General features: G+C 42.6%; 1 protein-coding gene across 2 annotated transcripts in view; it reads right to left on the bottom strand.

Annotated features, from left to right (window-relative positions):
* Nucleotides 1-23462, bottom strand: part of Adarb2 (adenosine deaminase RNA specific B2 (inactive)) — a 548454-nt gene that overhangs the window by 46596 nt on the left and 478396 nt on the right. For both annotated transcript variants that reach the window (XM_040755571.1, XM_040755572.1), the window contains exons 5-7: nucleotides 22476-22644; nucleotides 18650-18801; nucleotides 2920-3088 (exon numbers count right to left, since the gene is read on the bottom strand). In XM_040755571.1, coding sequence (XP_040611505.1) covers nucleotides 2920-3088; nucleotides 18650-18801; nucleotides 22476-22644 — 490 coding nt within the window. The remainder of the gene's footprint in view (nucleotides 1-2919; nucleotides 3089-18649; nucleotides 18802-22475; nucleotides 22645-23462) is intronic.

Genomic DNA, 23462 nt, shown 5'->3' with positions numbered 1-23462 from the left:
ACAATGCTACCACCACCACAACACTACCATCACCACAACACTACCACCACCACCACAACAATACTACCAACACCACAACAACACTACCACCACCACCACCACCACCACCACCACAACACTACCACCACCACCACCACAATACTACTAACACCTCAGCAACACTACCACTACTACCACAACAACAACGATAGCTACAACAAAAAGTACCAAGAGAAAACAGTCTAGAATGTTTTTCCATCCAGGACATCATTTAATTATCCCTGGAGATAATGCAACATGGGCTTCTGCTGTGTTTTTAAGGGGATGTTATTAAAAAGACAAAGCCCTGTCTTATGAGCATTATCATCAATATACTTGCCAGCAACCAATATAAGGTGGGTTTTGTAGCCCCTGTTTAATTTACTGTCTATTGATGTTAAGATCCCAGAGACAAGATTTCATTTCTGTAGCATTAATTTACTTCATTTTTCTGGAGAGCCATAGAATTAACTTAGAAAACTAGCATTGTCTGAGGGTATCAAGAGGATTTTTGCTAAAGTGAAAATTGCTGCTTTTTCCCCCTTTCACTCCAAGAGCAGATGAAAATATTGTAAAGAGGAATACATTTTCTCTTCAAAGATGAGCTGTTTGAAGACTATAGGTTGTGTCTCGAAATGCAGAAATCAGTGCTTTGATTTACAGTCATTTAGCCCTCTCCTTGTTCTGCCAAGCCAGGGGCAATCAAAGCCAGGGCCTAAATGGGACTGCTTTTCTATAGCTACCTGGTAATTTCCCATGAGAATTTGGAATCACTGTTGATAGAGGCTCACGTTTTCCCAGCCCTGTAGCCCCAGAATTCTCAGAGTAGGGTAAGGAACCCTGGGAAGGTGGCTTCTGGACTTTGGAGTGTCACTTTGTACTTCCCCAACACTGTTTGGTATCTGATGTCCCCAGCTTGAAATGTGAGCAGAACTTAAGCCTCATTACGCCTTAGCCTTGTGTTCTCTTTAGTAGAGTGAAAGATGCCCAGTAGAGCAGCCCTTTAGGGTACAGAACTTAACATAGCTCAGTTGGTTCACATACCTTTGTTGAGCACATAAGACACCCCAAGTCTTATGTAGGCAGTAGGAACACAGTCTGTGCCTCCCGAGGTTTTGGCTTACTGGGGGATCTCTTGGGGTTGTGGAGGACAGCTTGTCTTAGACTTTAGATCCTACATTGGTGGCAGGAAGCTGAGGACTTCGTATGTAAGACGCTTCTTGCTTTAGATGATACATTCAGCTTTCTTGGGTCCTTGGCCTTGATTTTTCCTTTAGCCTTCCCAGCCCTTCTCCCTTCTCCATTCATTTCAAGACTAGGATTCACATTTCTGAACTAGCTGCAGCTGCAAACACACCCACATAGGAAAATTTAGGGGCAGCAAAACTGTTGGAATTTTTGGGTATGTGCTTGCTTAGAGACTACATTTGCCTCTAAGGGTCAGTTCCTCTGCCCTTCCACTTAGTTTATAAACTACAGACTAGTACATTTATCATGGATTCCAAATAAGCTTCCAATTCACTCAGTCTTAAAGATTTTATTGTTTATTTATGTGTGTGCATGTTTGAGCCTCTCTGTGTGTGTTTATGTGTATACATGACTACACATGTCTGTGCTTCCATAGAGACCAGAAGAAGATGGAAGGTCCCTTGGAATTGGAGTTACAGGCCTTTGCAATACTCCTACCTTTTTTGTGGGCACTGGAATCAGAACTCCAGTTCTCATAATTTTACAGCAAGAGTGCTTAACCACCAAGCCGTGTCTCCAGTGCACTCAGATTCTCTCTTCTAACCATCTTATGTTATGGTTGGTGTAGCTTGGGACCTTATGACTCTGTCAGACAAATTCAGGCTGCTATGACCCTTCACCTCAATGCACACATTGTAAGTATTTTCCAGACATGGTTTATGGAACTGTTCCTGCAGTGGGAAGCATCTTTCGGTATCAGAACTGAGGTGGGCAGGGGGCAAGGAGTGGATCTTGGGCATGACGATGAGGCTAAGGGGAGTGGGTGACCCACACCCAGCTCAGGCCTTTCTTGACTAACAGGAGTCTGCGTAGGATGCCAAGATATCCTTCCTGCAAATTCCATCCCCTTCTGTTCACCTTGAACCTGAGGCTGCTCCTCCATGAGAACAGCCCATGGAAGTATTTGGAAAACCTCTAGTGTAAAGTAAAAGATGTGGCAGGAAAAACCCTTTTTGTTCCACACTCAGTCCCTGGCAGTGATCACAGCATCTAGAGATGGAAGATCTCAGCTTGTTTTTTATCATATAAAAATAATTATTACAATTTACATTTCAACAGAAGAGGAATCAATCATTAGGTCAGAGATTTTGAATGTTTGCTGCGGCAACATGAAATGGCTAGGTGTGCATATTCGAAAGGTACTTTTTCCTCAAGCACATGGAATGACAAATATGGATGGGCGGGCACTGGGGCCATGGCTTTATTGGTAAAGTTCTTGCTGTTCAACAGTAAGGATCTGAATTTGACACCTCAGAACCCACATAAAGGCTCAGTGTGGTGGCGTGTGCTTGTAATCCCAGTGCTGGGGAGTCAGAGACAGGCAAATTCCTGGGGCTCGCTGATCAGTCAGTCTAGCCCAGTTGGTGAACTCCAAGTTCAGGGACAGACTCCATCTCAAAAGATGAGGTGGAGAATGAATGAGGAAGGCACTGAGCATTGGCTTCTGGTCTTCAAATGCCCCCACATGTGTGCACTTACACAGCATGCATACACATGCAAGGCCAATGCCTCAGGTACCTGAGTTGTTGATGACAAACACAGTGTTTCTGTGAGTGGGTTCAATACTAAGGCCTAGTTTGGACCTGCTGTTTTGCTGTCCTCGTTGAGGTCTATAACTGATTTTTGAAAGAGAACAGCTAACTGGGCTCTTACCTGGCAATCTTGTCTGTGCAGGACATGGTGACTAGTTGCTCCCCCAGCAGGATGCCATCCCACGTCTGGACTGCACTGGGGCCCCGGACAGGGACTGTCCCTTCCCCAGACTCAATCTTGGTACGCAGGTGGCCTCGGAACTTCCTAACGATGTGTTTGGTGCTGTTCACTAGGAAAGAAGAAGTGACCATGAAAGATGGCAGGAGCAGTGGTCCAGAGACACAGAGTTTGTTTGTGGAGGCGGATGAAGGAAGTGTGACCAAGTTAAGCAGCCTAGGCACAAGAAGGCAGGGTGGAATTTACTCTTTTCAGTAGTGAAATGGTTAAGATCTGGGCTGTACATTTAGCCTGGGATTGGCCAGATAGTCTGTGAAGGGCAGAGGGCAAATGTCTGAGACTCTGTGGGGCCACACTGTCTCACTTTCCCTTTTTATTCCCAATGCACAAAGCCACCATTGGGTTGATTTGTCAAAGAATGAGTCTAACACTCAATTTTTAGACATCAAAATTTAAATGTGCAGTTTTTATAAATTGCGAGTCACAGTCAGATCACAATATCTACAGGTTCTGAAGCTGTGGATTCAACCAACTGAGGTTCAAAAACATTTGGTTCAAAAATTGCATCTGTCCTTGTTATTATTCCCTAAGTGATATAGTGTGGCAGTCATTTTATCATATCTACATGATATTAGGTATTATAAGTAACCTAGCAGTGATTTAGAGCTTATGGGAAGATGTGATGGGTTATGAGCAGACACCACAGCAATTTTAAAAGGGATTGGAGACGCCTCTGCGGGGAGTCCTGAACAATCCCCAGGAATACCCAAGGATATTGTATTTTTCTTTTCAGTTTTTCTGATTTGTTTAAAATAAACTTTGCCAAACATTAAAGGATATAACAGTACCGGTTTTACATAAACTTTTTCTAGACAAAACAAAAAGAGAAGAATACTTCCCAGATCAAGGCCTACATGGCTACAACCCAGAGGGGTAATTGTGAGAAAGAAAGTCATAGACCAATAATGCCTCATGTATATAGATTCTAAAGAAACATTTACAAAGCATGTGCAATCCTATAGGAGGGATAATTGCTCATGGTCAAGGAAGCTTAGCTCAGAAATGTCTTTTCACTTCTTTCCCAGCCACTAACAATTATAAAGCCACACCTAGTTTTCAGGTCATTAGAAACAGGGTTTTGCCTCCCAAGCTGGTCTAGGTTTTAATGCTGGTGCCACTACTTACTAGCTGTGTAACTGTGGGAAAGCTGCTTAAAGTCACTATTACATGGCTACTTCCTCTTAAAATAGGATCATCAGTGGAGCTTAGCTACTAGGCTGTAAGAGTTGGGGAAACCCAGAAAGTCTGAAAAGGTTGGTGAAGTCTAGATGTCCACAGACTGTTATGGTGTTCCCGCTGGGTTCCACAGCTGCCTCAGAACCCCAAATAACACTCGGATACTATATTAGTTATAATACTGTTGACTGTTGGCTTGGATTTCTTATTGGCTAGCTCTGTCTTAATTGTTAACCCATCTATGTTAAGGTAAGTATTTCCACGTGGTCTTATCTTACTGAAGAAAGAGTCTGGACATGTTACTCCTCTTGAGTCTTACATGATGACTGACTCTGCATATATTTCCCAGAATCCTCTTTGTCTCCTAGTCCCACCTATCATCCTGTCTCATTGCCCACAGTGCTTTATTCATCAACCAATAAGAGAAGCATATGTACAGAAGACATTCCCATCAATGGGAAAAGGAACAAATAAAGAAAATGTAATATAGACATACAGTGGAAGTTTATACGACTATGAGGAAGAACTAAATCTTTACTTTTCAGGAAAGTAGATGGAATTGGAGGTCATCATTATGCTAATTAATATTGACTAACTCTGGTGTCAATTAAAAGGCAAGCACACACACATTCATTATTTTTCTGTTCTGTTTATGAATGTGACCAGCTGCTTCAAGTTCCTTGCCTAACTTTCTTGCAGTGAGTTGTAAGTTGAACAAAGTTTTCCTCCCTTGAAGTTGCTTTTATCATCTCAATAGAAGGTGAAACTAGAACAATCGTGTTAAACAAAACAAGCCAGATTCCCAACAAATATTGTTTGTTTTCCTCTTATATGCAGAATCCAGATCTAAAAAATTTATATAGCTCATGAAGTAGAGAGGGGCCTCACCCTCCCTGGGGAGCAGAAAGGGGATGGGATAGATGGTTAGTGGGAGGCAGGGGAGGAGGGGAGGAAGAGAGAACTGGGATTGACATGTAAAACAAGCTTGATTCCAATTTAAATAAAAATAGAGAAAAATAATTCATGTGACTCAAAAACACTCGAGATAACTTGGGTTTAAGCTACACAATTCAGATGGGGTCTTTTCCAATATTAGCTTTCCGTGGTAGATAACATTGGGGACAGGGAAGCTGGCAATACTCACAGCTTCTATACTATTGTCCAAAGATAAAGGACTTTACTATCACATCTTGGAGACAGATTTTCAGGGGATATGGTATTTGCTGTCCCTATAGTTTTGTCAATTACATTGTCCTTATATTCTCCAAAGATGCTATGTAGCATTTTCCAGGCCTTGAAAGTTGCCCATTATAGTTTAAAAGCTTTCTAAATTTTTGCCATCTGTTAATGTCAAGCAACAAAAAAGCCTGGATGGAGTTACAATATTTTCTAGGAGTCAACTCAAAGTTTTAGGTTAGATTAATTTCACCTCAAGAGCCAGGTGTGAGAGATGCTTCCAAGTGTGTTTTCTTTGCTGTTTCTAGTGTGTTCCCTGGTGAGTCTGCTTAGTCCCAGGGTGAACTGAAGAGCTGGTGAACTCTTGTAAACCATTTCCCTTGGCTCTGGATTTTTCTTGGCTAATTGCAAGAGGCAGGAGGGAGTTGAAGATGCCACTTCAAGTATAATGAAATGCCAATCTGACCAGAAACTGCAGGGGATTGACCTTAAATAATCTGCAATGGATTGAATGTGTCCTTCCGACAATGAAGATGGGGAACTTTAAAATCAAGCCTATCATGTATGCATAGATGGTCCCAAGTCCGTTTGAAGGCTCTACTCTAATTTTCATACCTAGAGACCACCAGTCTCATTGTTATGTTTATTAACTTTTTTTGTATTGATAGTAAGGAAATTAGAGTGGTAGCATGCTTTAGAAACTCTTCAGGTGAATATCTAATTTTTTGGAGAGGCTCAAAGGGGTGGTAAAACATACCTAATTAAATATTATGGCTATTCCAATGGTATAATTGTGTGTGTGTGTGTATGTATGTATGCAGAGATCAATGTCAAAAATTAGAAACCAAAGAATTTAACGAGCAAAAATTTCCAACCCCCAATAAAGACATAATAAAGGAAGAACGTTGTCTTCAGTTAACTTATTTTAGAAACTTATTTGTGAAGTATCCTATCATTTTCTATAATAAAACCTCTAATAGCTACCATGTGGTTATGTAGGTGATCTGTTTTATTTGTATTATGAGATTATGAAAATGTATTAAACTACAATGCATGAACATGATCCTATGTTTCTGTGACTCAGTAGGACATCTGAAGGAAGGAATTTAAGGATCCATGCTTTAGATCCCTGACTGTCTATGGGATTGTGGGTCAGTTTTGTGCACTGCCCTATTACATAATGAATGTGACTGACTTTGACTGACTGCATTAGGCACCTAACACAACACTGTAGATACCTACATTATATAATCCTGCTATTTTATGACATCTTGTGGAAGATTTCATATAGAATTTAATATGCTAAGTCATTAGAAAATAATGGGAGGAATTGAGTTTTCCAGATTAGTTAATGAAAAGGGGTTAATAAAGAGGCAACTGATGATTTGAGGGGAGGACAGAAGTTCTTCAGCCACGGGGAGGTGCGTGGGTCTTGGTATTCTTCTCTTACATTTAGGAAATTTTATACAACCTATTATTATTATTTAAAAAGTTTCTTACGGGTATGTATTTTATGTTGAGCATATCCCATCATCTTATTCCTCCCCTGCACCCCTTTTCCTGTGCCTCCTGACTCTCATTAGTCCCTTTTATTCCCCTAGACAGTTCCACATACACTTTTATTTAATAAATGCATGCATGGTTTTATGTGGCTAAGTTAGCTTTAGGAACCATAAATCAGACAGAACATGTAGAAGAATGAAAGTATCTCTCACCATGCATAAAAAGCAAACCAAGTGGGTCAAAGACTATTGAATAAGACCTGACTCTCTGAAACTGTCAGAGAAAGAAATGCAGGTAAAAATACATCAAGATACAGCGTGGTCAGGGACTTTCCAAACAGAAACCTAGTTACTTGGGAAATAAGGCCAACAGTGAACAATAGGACCTCATAAAGTCAAACATCTTCTGTACAGCGAAGGAAACAGTTAAGTGAGTGAAGGGACAGCTCACACAATGGGAGAAAGTCTTTGCATCTGTGCATCTCACAAAGGTTTCATATCTATAAGTGACTTTTAGGCGTTTGTCTCCACCTCGATGGACACTGGCCCGCCTAGAACCACAGGTGGTTACAGGTCTGAGTGGTTTTGTGTCTTCTGAGGGGAACATGTGACTTTGGCATGCAGAGGCTGTAGTTGAAGCAGTTTTTCCCTTCTGCTGCATGTAGCAACCAAGCTGATAGTCACATGTCCTGCATAGAGCACTGTGTGGCCTTGGCAGACACTCTGTCACACTGTCTTCTCGTTGCAGGCCTCTCTACTAAGAAACAAATGACCTGATTGGTCAGGGTGTTATTTAAGGCAGTTCTAAACCAGTGACTTGAAACATGACTGATGATGATTCACCTCCGCTGCAACAGAATCTTGGCCAGAGGAAAAGTGACAGGAACCAAAATTTGATAAACCTCTGAGGGTGACCCCAAAGGTAAACCATGATTAGAAACAACTGAACCCAGTACATCCCCAAGCTTGCAGACAACATATCTTCCTAAATATCTTGAGCCAATTATCATTGATTGTGTACCTAAAGACTTTTGGGCTATACAGATACTGAGGTAAAAGTAAAGCAGGGAAATACTGTGGTGATATTCTGTCTGTGCTTTCACAAATAAACCTTACCTGAAGATCAGAGTGCAGAACTAGCCACTAGATAGACATAGAGGCCAGGTAGTGGTAGTACATACCTTTAATCCCAGCATTTGGGAGGCAGAGACAGGTAGATTTCTTTTAGTTCAAGGCCACCCTGGGCTACACGAGAGTTATCCAGTCTAAAAGAGAAACAGAGCCAGGCAGTGGTGGCTCACACCTTTAATCCCATTACTTGGGAGTCACATTCCTTTAATCCCAGCACTAGGGAAATGGAGACAGGAGTGATATGGCTGGATGGAGAGTGGAATATAGGGTGGGGGAGACAGGAGCTCATTGCATTCAGTTGGAGGATTCCTAGAGGCAGGATCAACCATTTGGTCTGAGGTTTCATAGAGACAGTGTTCAGTCTGAGAATTTGCAGGTGTTATGATATGCAGGGCATGGGACCTTGGTGGGTGAGGGACAAACATGCTATCAGGCAGAATTTACATGGGAAGGAAGTTTTATTGGGGAAGGGAAGTAAGTGGAAGAAGGGAGAGAGAGGGGAGAAGGAGGAGAGAGAGAGAGACAGACAGACAGAGGTCTGCCTCCTCAGAGAAATGCCAGAAAGAGAGAGCATAAGTGGAGCCCTACTCTTAAAGGGACCTCCTGTGCCTGTGTTGAGCCAGGGTACAGCTTTCTATGTGCAGAGGGGTGATGAACTGTGCCAAGTTCCTAATGAGTGGGGCTAGGCTTGCCTGGAATTGATAACAGTGGGAATAGGATCACCCATTCAGTCTGAGGATTCCTAGAGAAGGCATTCAATCTGAGGATTCATAGGGACAGGATTACCTCCTTGGTCTGAGGATCCAGTAGAGGTAAGAACTAGTGACTGACTGCTCTACTTCTCTGATCTTTTAGTATTTACCCTGATATCTGACTCCTGGTTCTTATGATTAAGATAAAATTAGAATTCATGCTATAGAACACAGAAAATTTCCAAACATCTCAAGAAACCAGGGTTTGTTGATATCATCAAGGGTTCTTGTCTTGTCCTTTGGATATGAGAGCCCTGCATGTGGCTTCAGGGAGTTTGGATGATCACCTAGAGTTTGACCTATAGGGCTCTAGAGACTCAGACAACCTCCTAAGCTGTGAGCTAGAAAGGTCTTTGGTAGAAGGAAGTTACTTCTAGAAATTTTAAGTCTGGCTGGGTTCTCTCATGGGCCTTCTAGTTGCGTGAGAGTGACCCCTGAGGATGTGCAGTCTATTGCTGTTGCCCTCAGTTGCATCTCACGGTTGAAGGTAAGCACCTGCTTCTGAAGACACTGCACACAGAGGATGCAGGACTTGGATGTTTTGAACTACATCCAACCTGAAAGTCTTCATCTTAAGCTCTAGGTTCCACAGCACTAGATAGTACTGTATAAGCTGCCAAGGGAGGGAAGCAACTGATAACTCTACAGAGTCGTGACACCTATGAATGACAATGGTAAGCATGACAAGATGTCCATAAAGGTGAAATAGTGGCATTCACATGTTGGTAGAAGCAGTGGCAAAGTAGATTTAAGGTCCACTCAGATGGAAGGAAATGATCCTTGTTACTAGAAACCTAGCCAACTACCTGGAGTTAGTAAGATCACGTATCTTAGAAGAGAATCTACTACTGCCACTTTGCTAGACTAGTGTAATTGCCAACTACACTTTAAATCTTATCTTTATACCCACAGCTATCACTCCTCACCAAAGAATATTCTCTGTATAGCAAATGGAGACCATTAGAGAGAACCACAGCCAGATACAAGGCAGAGAATGGGACTTGTGCACACTAGACTCAGTGAATACATCAGCAGCCAGTACAGCTTCTACAAGAGGACGGCAGAAAGAGTGTAAGAGCCACAAGACCAGGAAGTCTGCTGTGAGATTTCCTCTCCTAGAAATGGCTGCATAAACAAGACCAAAACAATGACAGTATAAATAGACATGTTAACATGGAAGGGATCATATATCATGGGGTCTCACTCCTAGACAAAGAACTATAGGCAACTAATGATGGCTGAAAGAAGAACGAGCTTCTCCCAGGGATAAGCATCCCCTCACCCAAGTTGGTTATCCAATACAAAGTGGTCAGCCCTGAAAACCATAAACACAAATAACAAAAATAGACTCAGCATCTATCTATCTATCTATCTATCTATCTATCTATCTATCTATCTATCTATCTATCTATCATCTATCTATCTATCATCTATATCAATAATAGTCAAGAAAAAGAGGCTATCAATTTGAAAGTGTAGGGATGAACATGGAAGGGGTTAGAAAGGACATTGGAGGGCCTGGAGTGATAAAAGGGAAGAGAGAAAATGATGTAGTTATGTTTTAATTTAAAATGTATTAAAATAATTGCTCTGGAAAATGTTGGGGATGTAGCTGTTTGTTGAGTTCTTGCCCTGCATGTATGAATCTTTGAGCTATATTCCAGCATATTCCACATTAACTGGTTGTGATGCACACTCACATAACCCCAGTAGGCCAGGAGAAATAGACAGAGGATAGGAGTTTGAGGCTATCTTTGGCTATATAGCAAATTAGAAGGTAGCTTGGGAACTTTTAGATCTTATCTCAAGGAAACAAACCAAACCAAGCCAAACAAAATCACAGCAAAGACTCCAAGAAGCAAACATAGCACACTCCGAAACCCTAAAACTATTTTCCCCCTTAGGCTACTCTGCTCTGTGTTCCTACACTAATTAAAAGGAAGGAGCATAATCTATGCCATGTAGTTGTCTCTTGGATTTACAGTCATGTTGTAGTTGTGCTTATAGACTCTGATAAATCACAACATGTGGTCACAAGGGCTTCTGCATGTATGTGCTATGAGTCATATACATGTGAGCTCAGGTAAACGTGCTTATGTGCATGAGATATACATGTGTATACATGCATGGGGGAGAGAATGAATGGTCCTGCCACAGTTGCCAGTTGATAAAGGTCAGCACACTGCAGGCTCCACGAGGAGATGTGCCATAGCTACATTAGACTTAATGACAGTGGAAGTAAAATGATAAAGAGCTTCAGTGATCAGTCCCATTAGCACACGTGCCTGGCAGTGACCGAAGCTCAGGAAGGCAGCTTCCTTTGTTCTGGAATGTCTCTTAGATCCTTGATGAAGATCTCACAGGAGCTGGCTGAGTGTATTTGTGCTCTTCGGTTACTGCGCATAATAATACCACACTGACAGTCAGGATCAGAAAAGATGGGTCCCAGTGTTTTATTTAGGAACACGGACCCTGAGCTGCTTGTGCAGCAAGGCTGGAGTTTCTGCAAATTAACTTGAAGGAAGTGGATGGTACCAGCTTGTGGACTTCTGGAACTAGCGCTAACTGGAATTCTCCCAGAGTCTTTCTGCAAGTCTTCCTGCATGGAATTGCCTCTATTGACTTTGGTCCTTCGCTAGTCTTGGAAGGAGCCCCTAAAAGCAAAGACCTGATCACTTTGATTCCATTATCTAGCAGTCCAGCCCTCTTTAGAGAGAAACAATTATAATAAAAAAAGTCAGTGTACGAGGGGATCCAGGGAGAGATGTAGCAATCTCTCTAAGGTGAAAATCAAGGAAGCTGATCCCGAGAGTGGCTGCCTTCCTCAGGAGGTGTGAGGATGCTGAGCAGTCTCCTCTGAGGACAGCGGGTAGTTGGCTTTTCTTGCCCTTAGGGAGTGATGAGGGGAAAATGATGCATGGCTTTTAGCTGATGAGTCCACTTTGCAAAACTGCAAGTGCCTACCTTCTCTGCACTCCCCAGTGGGTAGGGAGACCCCAGCTTAAATCAGAGGCACGCAGGCACCAGCATCTTCCCTTTGCTTGCCATATCTTCAGTAACACTGTGAGGGAAAGGGTTCATTTTCCTTCTCCTACCAGCACCTGCCACTTCTTAAAAGCGCCATGAAATAAAAGACATCTGTGTATGGAAGTGAACCTCAGGGGGCCTCTGAGAATGCATTTGTTTGCTTTTCTAAACCACTGACATTGCAAGTTAGAACTGAGGGCTGAGAAGCCACACTTGGTGCTTGATGTAGAGAGACAGGGAAACCCAATGAGCCAGAATGGTCCCCACAGGGGACCCGAGACCTCAGGCAGGGTCGACATTTTTGTGGTCTTCACTTAGCCTTCTCCTAACTTCTATTGGGGCTACACAAGCCAAGGAGGAAGCCAAATAAATTAGACCTAACTACAAATGTTTCAAAGAGCTATTGGGAAATGGACCAAATTTCATAAATTTCTAGAACAAGTTAGTATCATGTAGATCTACCTTCATGGATATTATCAAGTAGACTAATCAGCTCCTTTCTTCCTTACCTTACCTTTTTAGTCTCTCTCTCTCCTTATCCCCCTCTCCCCTCTCCCCCTCTTCCCCTCTCCCCCTCTTCCTCCTTCCCTCCCTCCCTCTTTCCCTCCATGTTTGTGTCTTTGTATGCCTCACCATCATAAACCCTGGGTTACAGATGCACCTGGCTTCCTTATTCATAAGGATTCAAACGGAGACCCTCACACTTGTACCACAAGCACTTTACCCACTGAATCATCTCTCCAGCCTATGATGTGGCCCGGACTGGCCTCAAACTCATGACCCTCCTGCTTCTGCCTCTTCAGTGTATCTTACTGACAGGGATCACCATCACTGGCCAAAGAAGCATGATGTGATGGCTAATTTTTTCTCATTTTTTATTAGTTCTTTGAGAATTTTGGACAATATATCTTCTTCATATTCAATTCCCTTCTCCTAAGTCCTTCCAAGTCTCCACACTTCCCTACCCACCCAAATTTTGATAATCAACATGAATAGATTAAGGGACACCTTGGTCAGTGGAACATACTCTGGATGTTTCTATGAGCACTTCTCCAGAAACCGTGAGGGCTCTGAGCTGACTACTGGAGTAATTCTTAATGAATTTGAAACACCTTGGTATCATTGGGAGTGGTGAAAAATAGGAGGTGAATGGAGCCTTTGGAGGAGGGAAGTCACTGGAGATGTGCCCTTGGGATTATAGCTGGCCTTCTTGTTCTACCTCTGCCTTCTGCTTCTTGGTAATCATGATGCGAACAGCTACCATGCCTTCCTTGTCATGATGCTTTGACACTTCTGAAAACATGACCCCAAACAAACCCTTCCTTATTTAGGCTGCTTTGGTCAGGTGCTTTATCACAGAGACATGCAAACAACCAACACACAGGCCTAGACAACTCTTCCAGCACAGACAGTGAAACTAAACATGTGCATTTGTGTTTCTATATAAACACAGTGAAGACACAACATACCCAAACCTATGGGACACTTTGAAAGCAGTGCTACGGGGGAAGTTCATAGCACTAAGTGCTCACATGAAGAAACAGGAAAACAGTTATACCAGAGAATTAACATCACAGCTAAAAGCTCTAGAACACAAAGAAGCAAACTCCCCCAGGAGGAGTAGACGCCAGGAAATAATCAAATTGAGGGCTGAAATCAACAAAGTAGAAACCAGGAAAACAATACAAAGAATCAATGCAACGAAGAGTTGGTTCTTTGAGAAAATCAACAAGATAGACAAACCTTTGTCCAAACTTACCAAACAGCAGAGAGTGAACACGCAAATTAACAAAATCAGAAATGAAAAGGGGGACATAACAACAGACTCTGAGGAAATCCAGAGAATCATTAGGTCATACTTTGAAAACCTGTACTCCACAAAATTCGAAAATTTAAAGGAAATGGATGACTTCCTGGACAGCTATCATTTGCCAAAACTAAATCAAGAACAGATAAGCAATTTAAATAGACCTATAACCCCTATGGAAATAGAAGCTGTCATCAAAAGTCTCCCAACCAAAAAAAGTCCAGGTCCAGATGGCCTCAGTGCAGAATTCTACCACAAATTCAAAGAACAGCTTATACCAATTCTTCTCAAAGTGTTCCACACAATAGAAGCAGAAGGGTCTTTGCCAAACTCTTTCTATGAGGCTTCAATAACCTTGATCCCCAAGCCACACAAAGATACAACCAAGAAAGAGAACTTCAGACCAATATCCCTCATGAACATTGATGCAAAAATACTCAATAAAATACTGGCAAATCGGATCCAAGAACACATCAAAACAATCATTCACCACGATCAAGTAGGTTTCATCCCAGGGATGCAGGGATGGTTTAACATACGAAAATCCATCAACGTAATCCACCATATAAACAAGCTGAAAAACAAAAATCACATGATCATCTCACTAGATGCTGAAAAAGCCTTTGACAAAATCCAACACCCCTTCATGATAAAGGTCTTGGAGAGATCTGGGATAACAGGGACATACTTAAACATAATAAAAGCCATATACAGTAAACCAACAGCCAGCATCAAACTAAATGGACAGAAACTCAACGCAATTCCTCTAAAATCAGGAACAAAACAAGGCTGTCCACTCTCTCCATACCTTTTCAACATGGTACTTGAAGTTCTAGCTATTGCCATACGACAACAAAGGGGGATCAAGGGGATACAAATTGGGAAGGAAGAAGTCAAACTTTCACTGTTTGCAGACGATATGATAGTTTACATCAATGACCCAAAGAACTCTACCAGGGAACTCTTAGAGCTGATTAACACCTTCAGCAAAGTGGCAGGTTACAAGATCAACTCAAGAAAGTCAGTAGCCCTACTATATACAGATGATAAAAGGGCTGAAAGAGAAATCAGAGAAACATCACCCTTTACAATTGCCACAAACAACATAAAATACCTTGGGGTAACGCTAACCAAACAAGTGAAAGACCTGTATCGTAAGAACTTTGAATCTTTAAAGAAAGAAATTAAAGAAGCCCTCACAAAATGGAAAGATCTCCCATGCTCTTGGATAGGTAGGATCAATGTAGTAAAAATGGCAATCCTGCCAAAAGCAATCTACAGATTCAATGCTATCCCCATTAAAATCCCAGCACAATTCTTCACAGACCTTGAAAGAACAATAATCAATTTTGTATGGAAAAACAAAAGACCCAGGATAGCCAAAACAACCCTGTTCAACAAGGCAACGTCCGGAGGCATCACTATCCCTGACCTCAAGCTCTATTATAGAGCTATAGTCCTGAAAACAGCTTGGTATTGGCACAAAAATAGACAGGCAGACCAATGGAATCGAATTGAAAATCCGGGTATTAACCCACACACGTACGAACATCTGATCTTTGACAAAGAAGCTAAAAATATACAATGGAATAAAGAAAGCATCTTCAACAAATGGTGCTGGCATAATTGGAGACTGGCATGTAGAAGAATGCGGATCGATCCATGTTTATCGCCATGCACAAAACTTAAGTCCAAATGGATCAAAGACCTCAACATAAATCCAGCCACACTGAACCTCTTAGAAGAGAAAGTGGGTGGTACCCTTGAACGAATTGGTACAGGAGACAGCTTCCTGAACATAACACCAGTAGCACAGACAGTGAGATCAACAATTAATAAATGGGACCTACTGAAACTGAGAAGCTTCTGTAAGGCAAAGGACACAGTCAGCAAGACAAAAAGGCAGCCCACAGAATGGGAAAAATATTCACTAATCCCACATATGACAGAGGGTTGATCTCCAAAATTTACAAAGAACTCAAGAAGCAAGTCTCCAAAACAGCAAAGGACCCAATTAAGAAGTGGGCTGCAGAACTAAATAGAGAGTTTTCAATAGAGGAGTCTAAAATGGCTGAGAGGCACTTGAGAAAGTGCTCAACATCCTTAGCCATCCGGGAAATGCAAATCAAAGCAACTTTGAGATACCATCTCACTCCTGTCAGAATGGCTAAAATCAAAAACACCAATGACAATTTATGCTGGAGAGGATGTGGTGAAAGGGGGACACTCCTCCATTGCTGGTGGGAGTGCCAACTGGTTCAGCCACTTTGGAAAGCAGTATGGAGATTCCTCAGAAAAATGGGAATAAACCTACCACAAGACCCAGCAACTCCACTCTTAGGCATATATCCAAAAGATGCCCATTCATATAACAAAGATGTCTGTTCCACTATGTTCATAGCAGCTTTATTTGTAATAGCCAGAACTTGGAAGCAACCTAGATGTCCCTCACCCGAAGAGTGGATAGAGAAAATGTGGTACATCTACACAATGGAGTACTATTCAGCAGAAAAAATAATGGAATCATGAGATTCGCAGACAAATGGATGACACTAGAAGAAACCATCCTGAGTGAGGTAACCCAGTCACAAAAAGAGAAACATGGCATGTACTCTCTCATATATGGATTTTAGACATAGATCTGGGGAGTGCCAGCCTACAATCCTATGGCCAGAGAGTCTGGGAAACAGAAACTTCATTTAGTGGCTGGTTAAGTAGTGAGCTGAACTCAAGAAAGCCAGTATCAGAGAGGGAGGACTGATGATCAAAGGGATTAAGACTGGGCTGGTTTAACCCCCAGAAACAGCTGACCAGACAAAGGTTAACTCTTGAATCCCAGGCATCAGCCTGGGAATCCAGCATGGGACTGATCAAGACCCCCTGAATCTGGGTGTCAGTAAGGAGGCCTAGGTAATCTATTGAGCCTTGGACAGCAGATCAGTACCCATCCCAAGTATAAACACGGACTCTGGACTCCCATAGAACAATGTGAGGTGCACTCTCACCCTGAACTCTTGGGGAAGGGTCTAGGCCCTGCCCTATATGAAATGACAGACTATGGACACCCCCATGGAGGGCCTCACCCTGGGGGAATGAGGGGATAACGGGGGGGGGGGGATGGGGGGAGGGCACGGGAGGAGGGGAGGGAAAGGGAGAGGGACCTCGAACTGACTTGTGAAGCAACCTTGTTTCTTATCTAAATTTAAAATGGAAAATAAAAAAAAATAATAAAAAAAAATAAAAAATAAAAAAAAATAAAAAGTAAAGTAATCAGTTGAAAAAAAAAATAAACACAGTGAACATTTCCTGGGGTTCATTTGAGGTAAATAAAACATAAAATACAAAAGTAATATATGTGTATGAAAGGGATCTGATTCTAATAAAGTCATCGAACTATCAATTGTGTCCTGTGCCCAGAGGAAGTCTCCAGGGGAAACATGTCACACTCTGTGGTTATTAAGGGTTGGTTCTAAGCCTCTGTTTTCCTTGTCGGTGAGGTTACATTTATGATGTAATCATCAATGTCAGAAAAAGAATAACATTTATCAAATGCCTGATGTATTCCATGCTTGTGTAGATGATGGGCTCAAAGACAAAGAAGTCACTGGAAAGGAGTAGTGGCTCTTTAAACCCATATATGTTTAGCCTATTTGTCTAACACTCAGATTGGATACTTGTTCAAAAAAGTTCTTTTTCGTTTTTGTCAACTTCATTGTTTTCCCTTTAAGAGAGGGATTGGCAGGGATTACCTACATTTCACATGCTTTAGAAAGTAAATAGAGGAACCAAACCGGAGTGAGAGTCAGAAAAGGGAAAACACTATTGGAGAAACTACACGAACTGCCCCCAGGAGCATGAGGTGGGTGGTGATACCCTGGCCAACATGATAGCAGACACACCCTTGACCCAAGGGAAATGGGAATAGAATAAACCACATGAGATCACACTGAACAGTACTTTCCTCTCTAAAGCTTTTAGAGAGAGAGAGAGAATGTATGTGTGTGTTAGGCACTTTTCTGGGCATGCTTGAAGACCTGAGCTCACACTCCTAGAATCATATAAGAAGGCTGGGTGCAGTGTTGCACATCTGCAGTCTCAGTACTCCTATGGTGAGATGGGAAGCTGAGACAGGAGAATCCCCTGAGCTCAGGAAACAGTGAGCCTGGTGTACACAGCCATGAACAACAAAGAGGAGAATCTGTTTCAAACAAAGTGGAGGGTGAGGTTGGATGCTGAGGTTGTCTTCTACCTCCACAGGTACACTGTGTCACACATGTGTCTGTACACACACACACATACATACACACACAAATAGGGAAATAATGAAATAGAGAAAGTTTGGAAGAGTGTGTGTGAGTGTGTGTGTGTGTTTGTGTGGTATACACACAAATAAGTGCAAGATGTAAGCATGTTATAATAATAGAATATAGCATAATTTAAGTGAGAAGGTGAGAGTCCTTGATTTTTCTCTTTTATTGTCAAGACACAGTGGCATCAATGACACCAAAGAGGTGTGGACACCCACCTTTGTCCTCCATTCTGTGAATGCACAGTGGTGATGGAGGTGAATGGCACTGTGGGTCCTAGAGAAGGGCTTAGTGATGGGATTTTAAGTTAATGGACGCTATACTTTGACCCCTGGCTGAAAGTTGAGTTTCTTTTTCACCAAAGTTGCAAGCGAAGGCAAAAAGAGCTAGTTTGAGTTTGCTTTCACCTCATGTAACTCTCATTTGCTTTCTCTGTGGTTGCATTTTCCAGCCTGGGATATAGGGAATGTCTGACCTATTAAAACAAAGCAGAGTGCTATGGTAATTAAATAGCTAATTTTAGACCCATAACTACTTTTCTGCCAATGACCTGAGCATTTCAGACTGAGGTTTTGGAGCTATCTAGCTAATTGTAGTTATGATTCAATTTCATCCATCTATCCATCCACACTACACACTTGATGACTTGGCCATGGTGGCCTTGGGCAGAGCTTAGCCAGAGGGAGCCTGGGCTGGCATTAGTTATTGACAAAAGACAAATATGTGGTTTCTTACAATCTGTCGTGATTTCGTAGGGAGAGTTGAGTCTGGCATCTCCGCAGGGGGATGTGCTCACATAGAGATGGAAGAGGATGTTTTCTCGAAGCCTGTAGCCTCCTTCCTTTAAACGAATGAATATTGATCTCTCGGAGTCCTCTCGATGCTTGCTATGGACACAAAGAGGATGTAGGTCACTTATGACAAAACAAATGAATATGTTCCTATAGGTGCTTGCTTTTGTCTTGTTTTGTGCAGTTAGCAGTTCCCCAATTTTTACCTCTTCCATGCTCATATGTTGTTTGCCCCCTGCATGAACACTTTGGGAAAAGGCCACAGTAAAACTACCTGGGAACAAACACAATCCACAGAAATGTTTCTATCTCCACTCTCCCGACCATTCACACTTTAGCGCTCTCTCTCTCTCTCTCTCTCTCTCTCTCTCTCTCTCTCTCTCTCTCTCTCTCTCTCTCTCTCTCCCTCCCTCCCTCCCTCCCTCCCTCCCTCCCTCCCTCCCTCCCTCCCTCTCTTCTCTCTCTCTCTGTCTCACGCACGTGTGTTTGTATAGGTCAGAGGACAACTCCAGGTGCTACTCCTCAGGTACCATTCATCTTCTTTTGACAGAGTTTCTCATTGGTCTGGAACTCACCATGTAGGCTAGGCTGACTGGTGAGCCTCAGGGTCTGCTTGTCTCTGCATCCTCAATGCTGGGACTTCAAGCATATGTCACTATGCCTGACTTTTTTTTATAGGTATGAATTCTGAGTGTCATACTCTGGTGCTTGTTATGTATGATAATCACTTTACAAATTGAACTATCTCTCCAACCACTATGTTTTAGGCTTATCTTTTACAATCTCGAACCTAGCATAATAAAACCTTAATCCTCTGTGCCTGCAAGGCCCCATTCATGGAGTGTCCTGGAGCACTACTGACTACAGTAGTCTAAGTGGGTACTAGTGCAGTACAAGGAAAGGGGATTTTAAACAGTGTCTGAGCTTGGGTACCAATAAACTAGGTGGAAACAGCAAACAATGCAGTATTGGCTTTTCTATCATGCAGGGTAGATCTAGAACGAACCCATGCCTCCTAACCTTGGAGCTTTTTGTCCACTTGCTTCAAGAAAACCTTCTTCACAGTCCTTAACCCCACATCTGAGCAGCCCTGCCTCCCCAGAAAGGGATGATACCACAATAGGCACTGAACAGCTGAGCTGTGCTTTTACTCCCAGATCCCTCTGCAAGCCCCTGGCGATCTGCTTTCTGCCATTCTTGCTGTTTGTACAAGTTCTGCCCCATTGGTGATGGACCTTGAGATCTCATAGGCAGGAGAATGGACATTGTGTCCCCAGGAAGCCCTTAATACTGTTACAATCTCATGCGCTACCACCTCCTTTCTTGTGCCCAAGTGGACTCCTCCATCATGTGTGAATTTTCTTCCACAGCCCTGGGAGCAACTGCATCCAGTCTTTGTCCCCCAGTGCAGAACCAGACCCATTGAGGGGACCCTTACTTGTTCTCGAGGTCCTTTGCAGTCATTGAGGGTGTGGCTGTCTTTGACTTTTCCAGATAACTGTGCAGTGCTTAATATATATCCAAGTCTGGGCAAAGTTGGCTGGAATGTCCTCTGTGACACATACAGGAAGTAGGGGGACTGGAGAAAATTTGCAACTGAGTAGTTGATATTCTGTAGAAATCCTTCCCCACATTTTGAGAGATTTCCAGCTTTTGTCTATTCCATTTGGCCCCTCACCCGGCCTCCTGGAACTGATGTGGCAATACATCATGCTGCTATGCGCTACTCAAGAAAAATTAATTGGGTGTATTAAGGTATTGCCCTTATTCGAGTCTGTTTGGCATATATTTAAGCCTTTTCCCCTTTGCGTGACTTCTACACATTCTAACAGGCTCATGTGAATGAGCCATTCTCTAAAACCCCTCTGAGATGCCATTATTAGTGGATTCAAGGGACCCTGTTTCAAATGACAAGAAAAGGACAGCTGGAAGATACAAGGAAAGAACACTGACAAAGAGACCCACAGCAGTTAAGCTACTGTGACTAACTTGCTTCAGGAATGTTCATGAAGTGTCACATGATAAAATCTTCCTGTGTTTCTGCTGGAGTTAAATGTGTCTTCCAGCTTATGTGGCAGCCCCCTTTTTCCTGATGGCTGCCATTATGATACCAGAAATTTCAGCACTGGAGCACGTTTCTTAGCAACTCTTCACTCTGTATATGGCAGGCTTAGGAGATGGCTTGGTTGGCAAACATGAAGATACAAGTTTGTTTCCTAGAATCTATGTTTAAAAAAATCCAGGATGCTGGCATGTGCTTTTGATCTCACTGCCAGGGAGGCAGAGAGACCAGACTGGTTCCCATTCCTCATTGGCTAATCAGCTTACCTTATTTGGGAAGTTTCAGGTCAGTGAGAGGTCCTGTCTCAAAACAAACAAGGTAGATTGCTTCTGAGGAATAACATATGAGGTTATTCTCTGACTTACACACTCATGGACACACACACACACACACACACAAACGTATATGATTTTAGTCACATTTCCTTATTTGAAATCTAAAAGTCTAGAGAATGGAACATATATGGTAATGTGGGGATGTGAGGAGAGCTGAGGCTACCAGGACAGGGTGACTTGACTGTGTAGGACAAGGCCTACAGAGTATTGAATCCCTATATCAAGATGGCCATCATGTATTTTGTAAGAGCTGTTTACCTTTGGTTTGTACAATGAAAGCAGCTTGGGCCTGAGATTAGGACTGACAGGAAATAAAATGACATTTATGAGCCTGGAACTGGAGAGATGAATCTAGCTAAACATGAAGAACCCAGAGCTATCTATGTTGACTGAGAAATTCCAAATCCAAACTGACCAGGGAGCAGAGGGGACCCTCTTCCCTCTGTAGAAATAACTGAACTGTGAGCTCTACTTTAAGTGGACACAATTTTGTCAGAATCGAGCAGAGGTGTCAGTGTTAACCTGGCCCCTTTCTATGACTGAAATGAAAGTTTTACCAGGGAGCAAGCTCATTGATTCAAGTCATCTCACCCTGTACCAAACACTCTTTCCATTCAATCAATGGAATTACAGTTCCAGAGGGCAATGACTCCTCTTTCCTGAGAGACATTCAAGTCATTATTTCCTTCTTTTCTTCTTCCTTCCCTCTCTCCCTCTTCTTTCCTCCCTTTCTCTGTCCTTCACTTTCTTTTCTCCGTGTCTTTCCCTGTCTTGTCCTTTCCCTTTTTGGTGGTTGTACTTTTTGCAAGAATACTATGTGATCTGTAGGTGGCTCTTAGAACTGTATTGTTTTGTCCTATTGGCATGTATAATTTGAGTAGATGGTTGGATAAATAATTTATTGAAAGTATGTAAGATCCAGAGTTGGCTGTGCCCTGTGGTCTTGTTGATATCTGAGTTTCATAAGGGAAATTGTTGTTTGAGGGATGTTGTAGTGGCTGCCCAATTGTTTTAATTGAATAATAACCAAATGGAATGAGCCATGACAAGATGTATTGCTGTGTGCCTATGCCCATGGCACCTGTGTGGAAACCTACTTGTGTAACCTGCAGGCAAACAGCATGTTTCCTGGAGTGAGATGTTGAGTGTAATGCAGACATTTGGTAATTTAACACTTCAGTGTCTGTGTGGTATTCAAAGGGTGCTCAAAATGTGAATAAAAATAGATACTATGTGGTGCATAGTTACTTACTATGTATGGGATTTACTAAGTGAACAACACATTCTGAGCTGGCTGAGGTACTCCTTTCCATTGTTTAATTGCCTGGCTTGTTAAGGTGTGTTAGTCCTGCCCATGCCAGGGGCCCCTTTACCTCAAGTGCAGCTCCAGCTGAGTGTAGAGGAAGTGAAGAAATGCCCGCCTGGCCACAATTTCAGCGTGGCAGTCGTTGACAACGAGCCCTTGGTCACTGATGTGCTCACCGCTGATACACTTGGTCCCAGAGGACAGGACGATGACCTGCGCTTGTTTGGTGTCCAAGCCTAGGGGACACAGAGGGTGGTCAGAACAGCTTAGGCTTCAAGGACCCCACTGCAGCTACAAGCTTTGGTGTTTATCTGGCTGACATTAATGGTAGTGTGATGATTGCTCTTGACTGTTAACACCTAGGAGACTTGTGAGACATGCCTCAGGGTATATTTATGGATCTGTTTCCAGAGAGGACCATCTGATGGAGAAGTTTTGTTTTGGATGTGATGGCACCATCTCTTAGGCTGGGAACCTCCATGGAGCAAAAGGTGGTGACAAAGAAAGTGGAGTGTGGATAGTCTCCTTTTCACTGCTTCCTAGCCCACTAGGGCGAAAGTTTCTCTATCCTATTACACCATCCTAGACACGATGGACTGAAATCTCGGAAACCATGGACAAAATAAATAATTCCTCCCTTTAAAATGTTCTCAGCCATGTCATCGCAGCCATTCAAAAGTTAGGTCCCAGGCTGACAGATGTCAATCTGAGATATTCAGACTGGGGGCAGCTTAAGTTTTGCCCCAGTGGTGGCTGCTGACCTGGTGGGAAATAAGGGTTTCCTTCTTTCCTTCCTTCCTTCCTTCCTTCCTTCCTTCCTTCCTTCCTTCCTTCCTTCCTTCTTTCTGTGTAGCAGAAGCTTGTGGAAATATTGACATCAGAGAGAAAGGAGTGACAATCATAGGCAAACCTATCTCTGGGGGAGAAACTGGGCCATTGCAGGGGTTCCTGTTGAGACTTTAAAATGGAAGAAGTCGGGCTCTTAGTCATGTGAGCGATAACAATCCAAGTTCTACCACAAGAAATTCTGCCACAGGTCCTTGCCCTCCACCAT

The sequence above is a fragment of the Mesocricetus auratus genome, unplaced genomic scaffold (assembly GCF_017639785.1).
Source record: "Mesocricetus auratus isolate SY011 unplaced genomic scaffold, BCM_Maur_2.0 Super-Scaffold_100013, whole genome shotgun sequence".
Classification (NCBI taxonomy): domain Eukaryota; kingdom Metazoa; phylum Chordata; class Mammalia; order Rodentia; family Cricetidae; genus Mesocricetus; species Mesocricetus auratus.
This window is presented reverse-complemented; position numbering and strand designations above follow the sequence as displayed.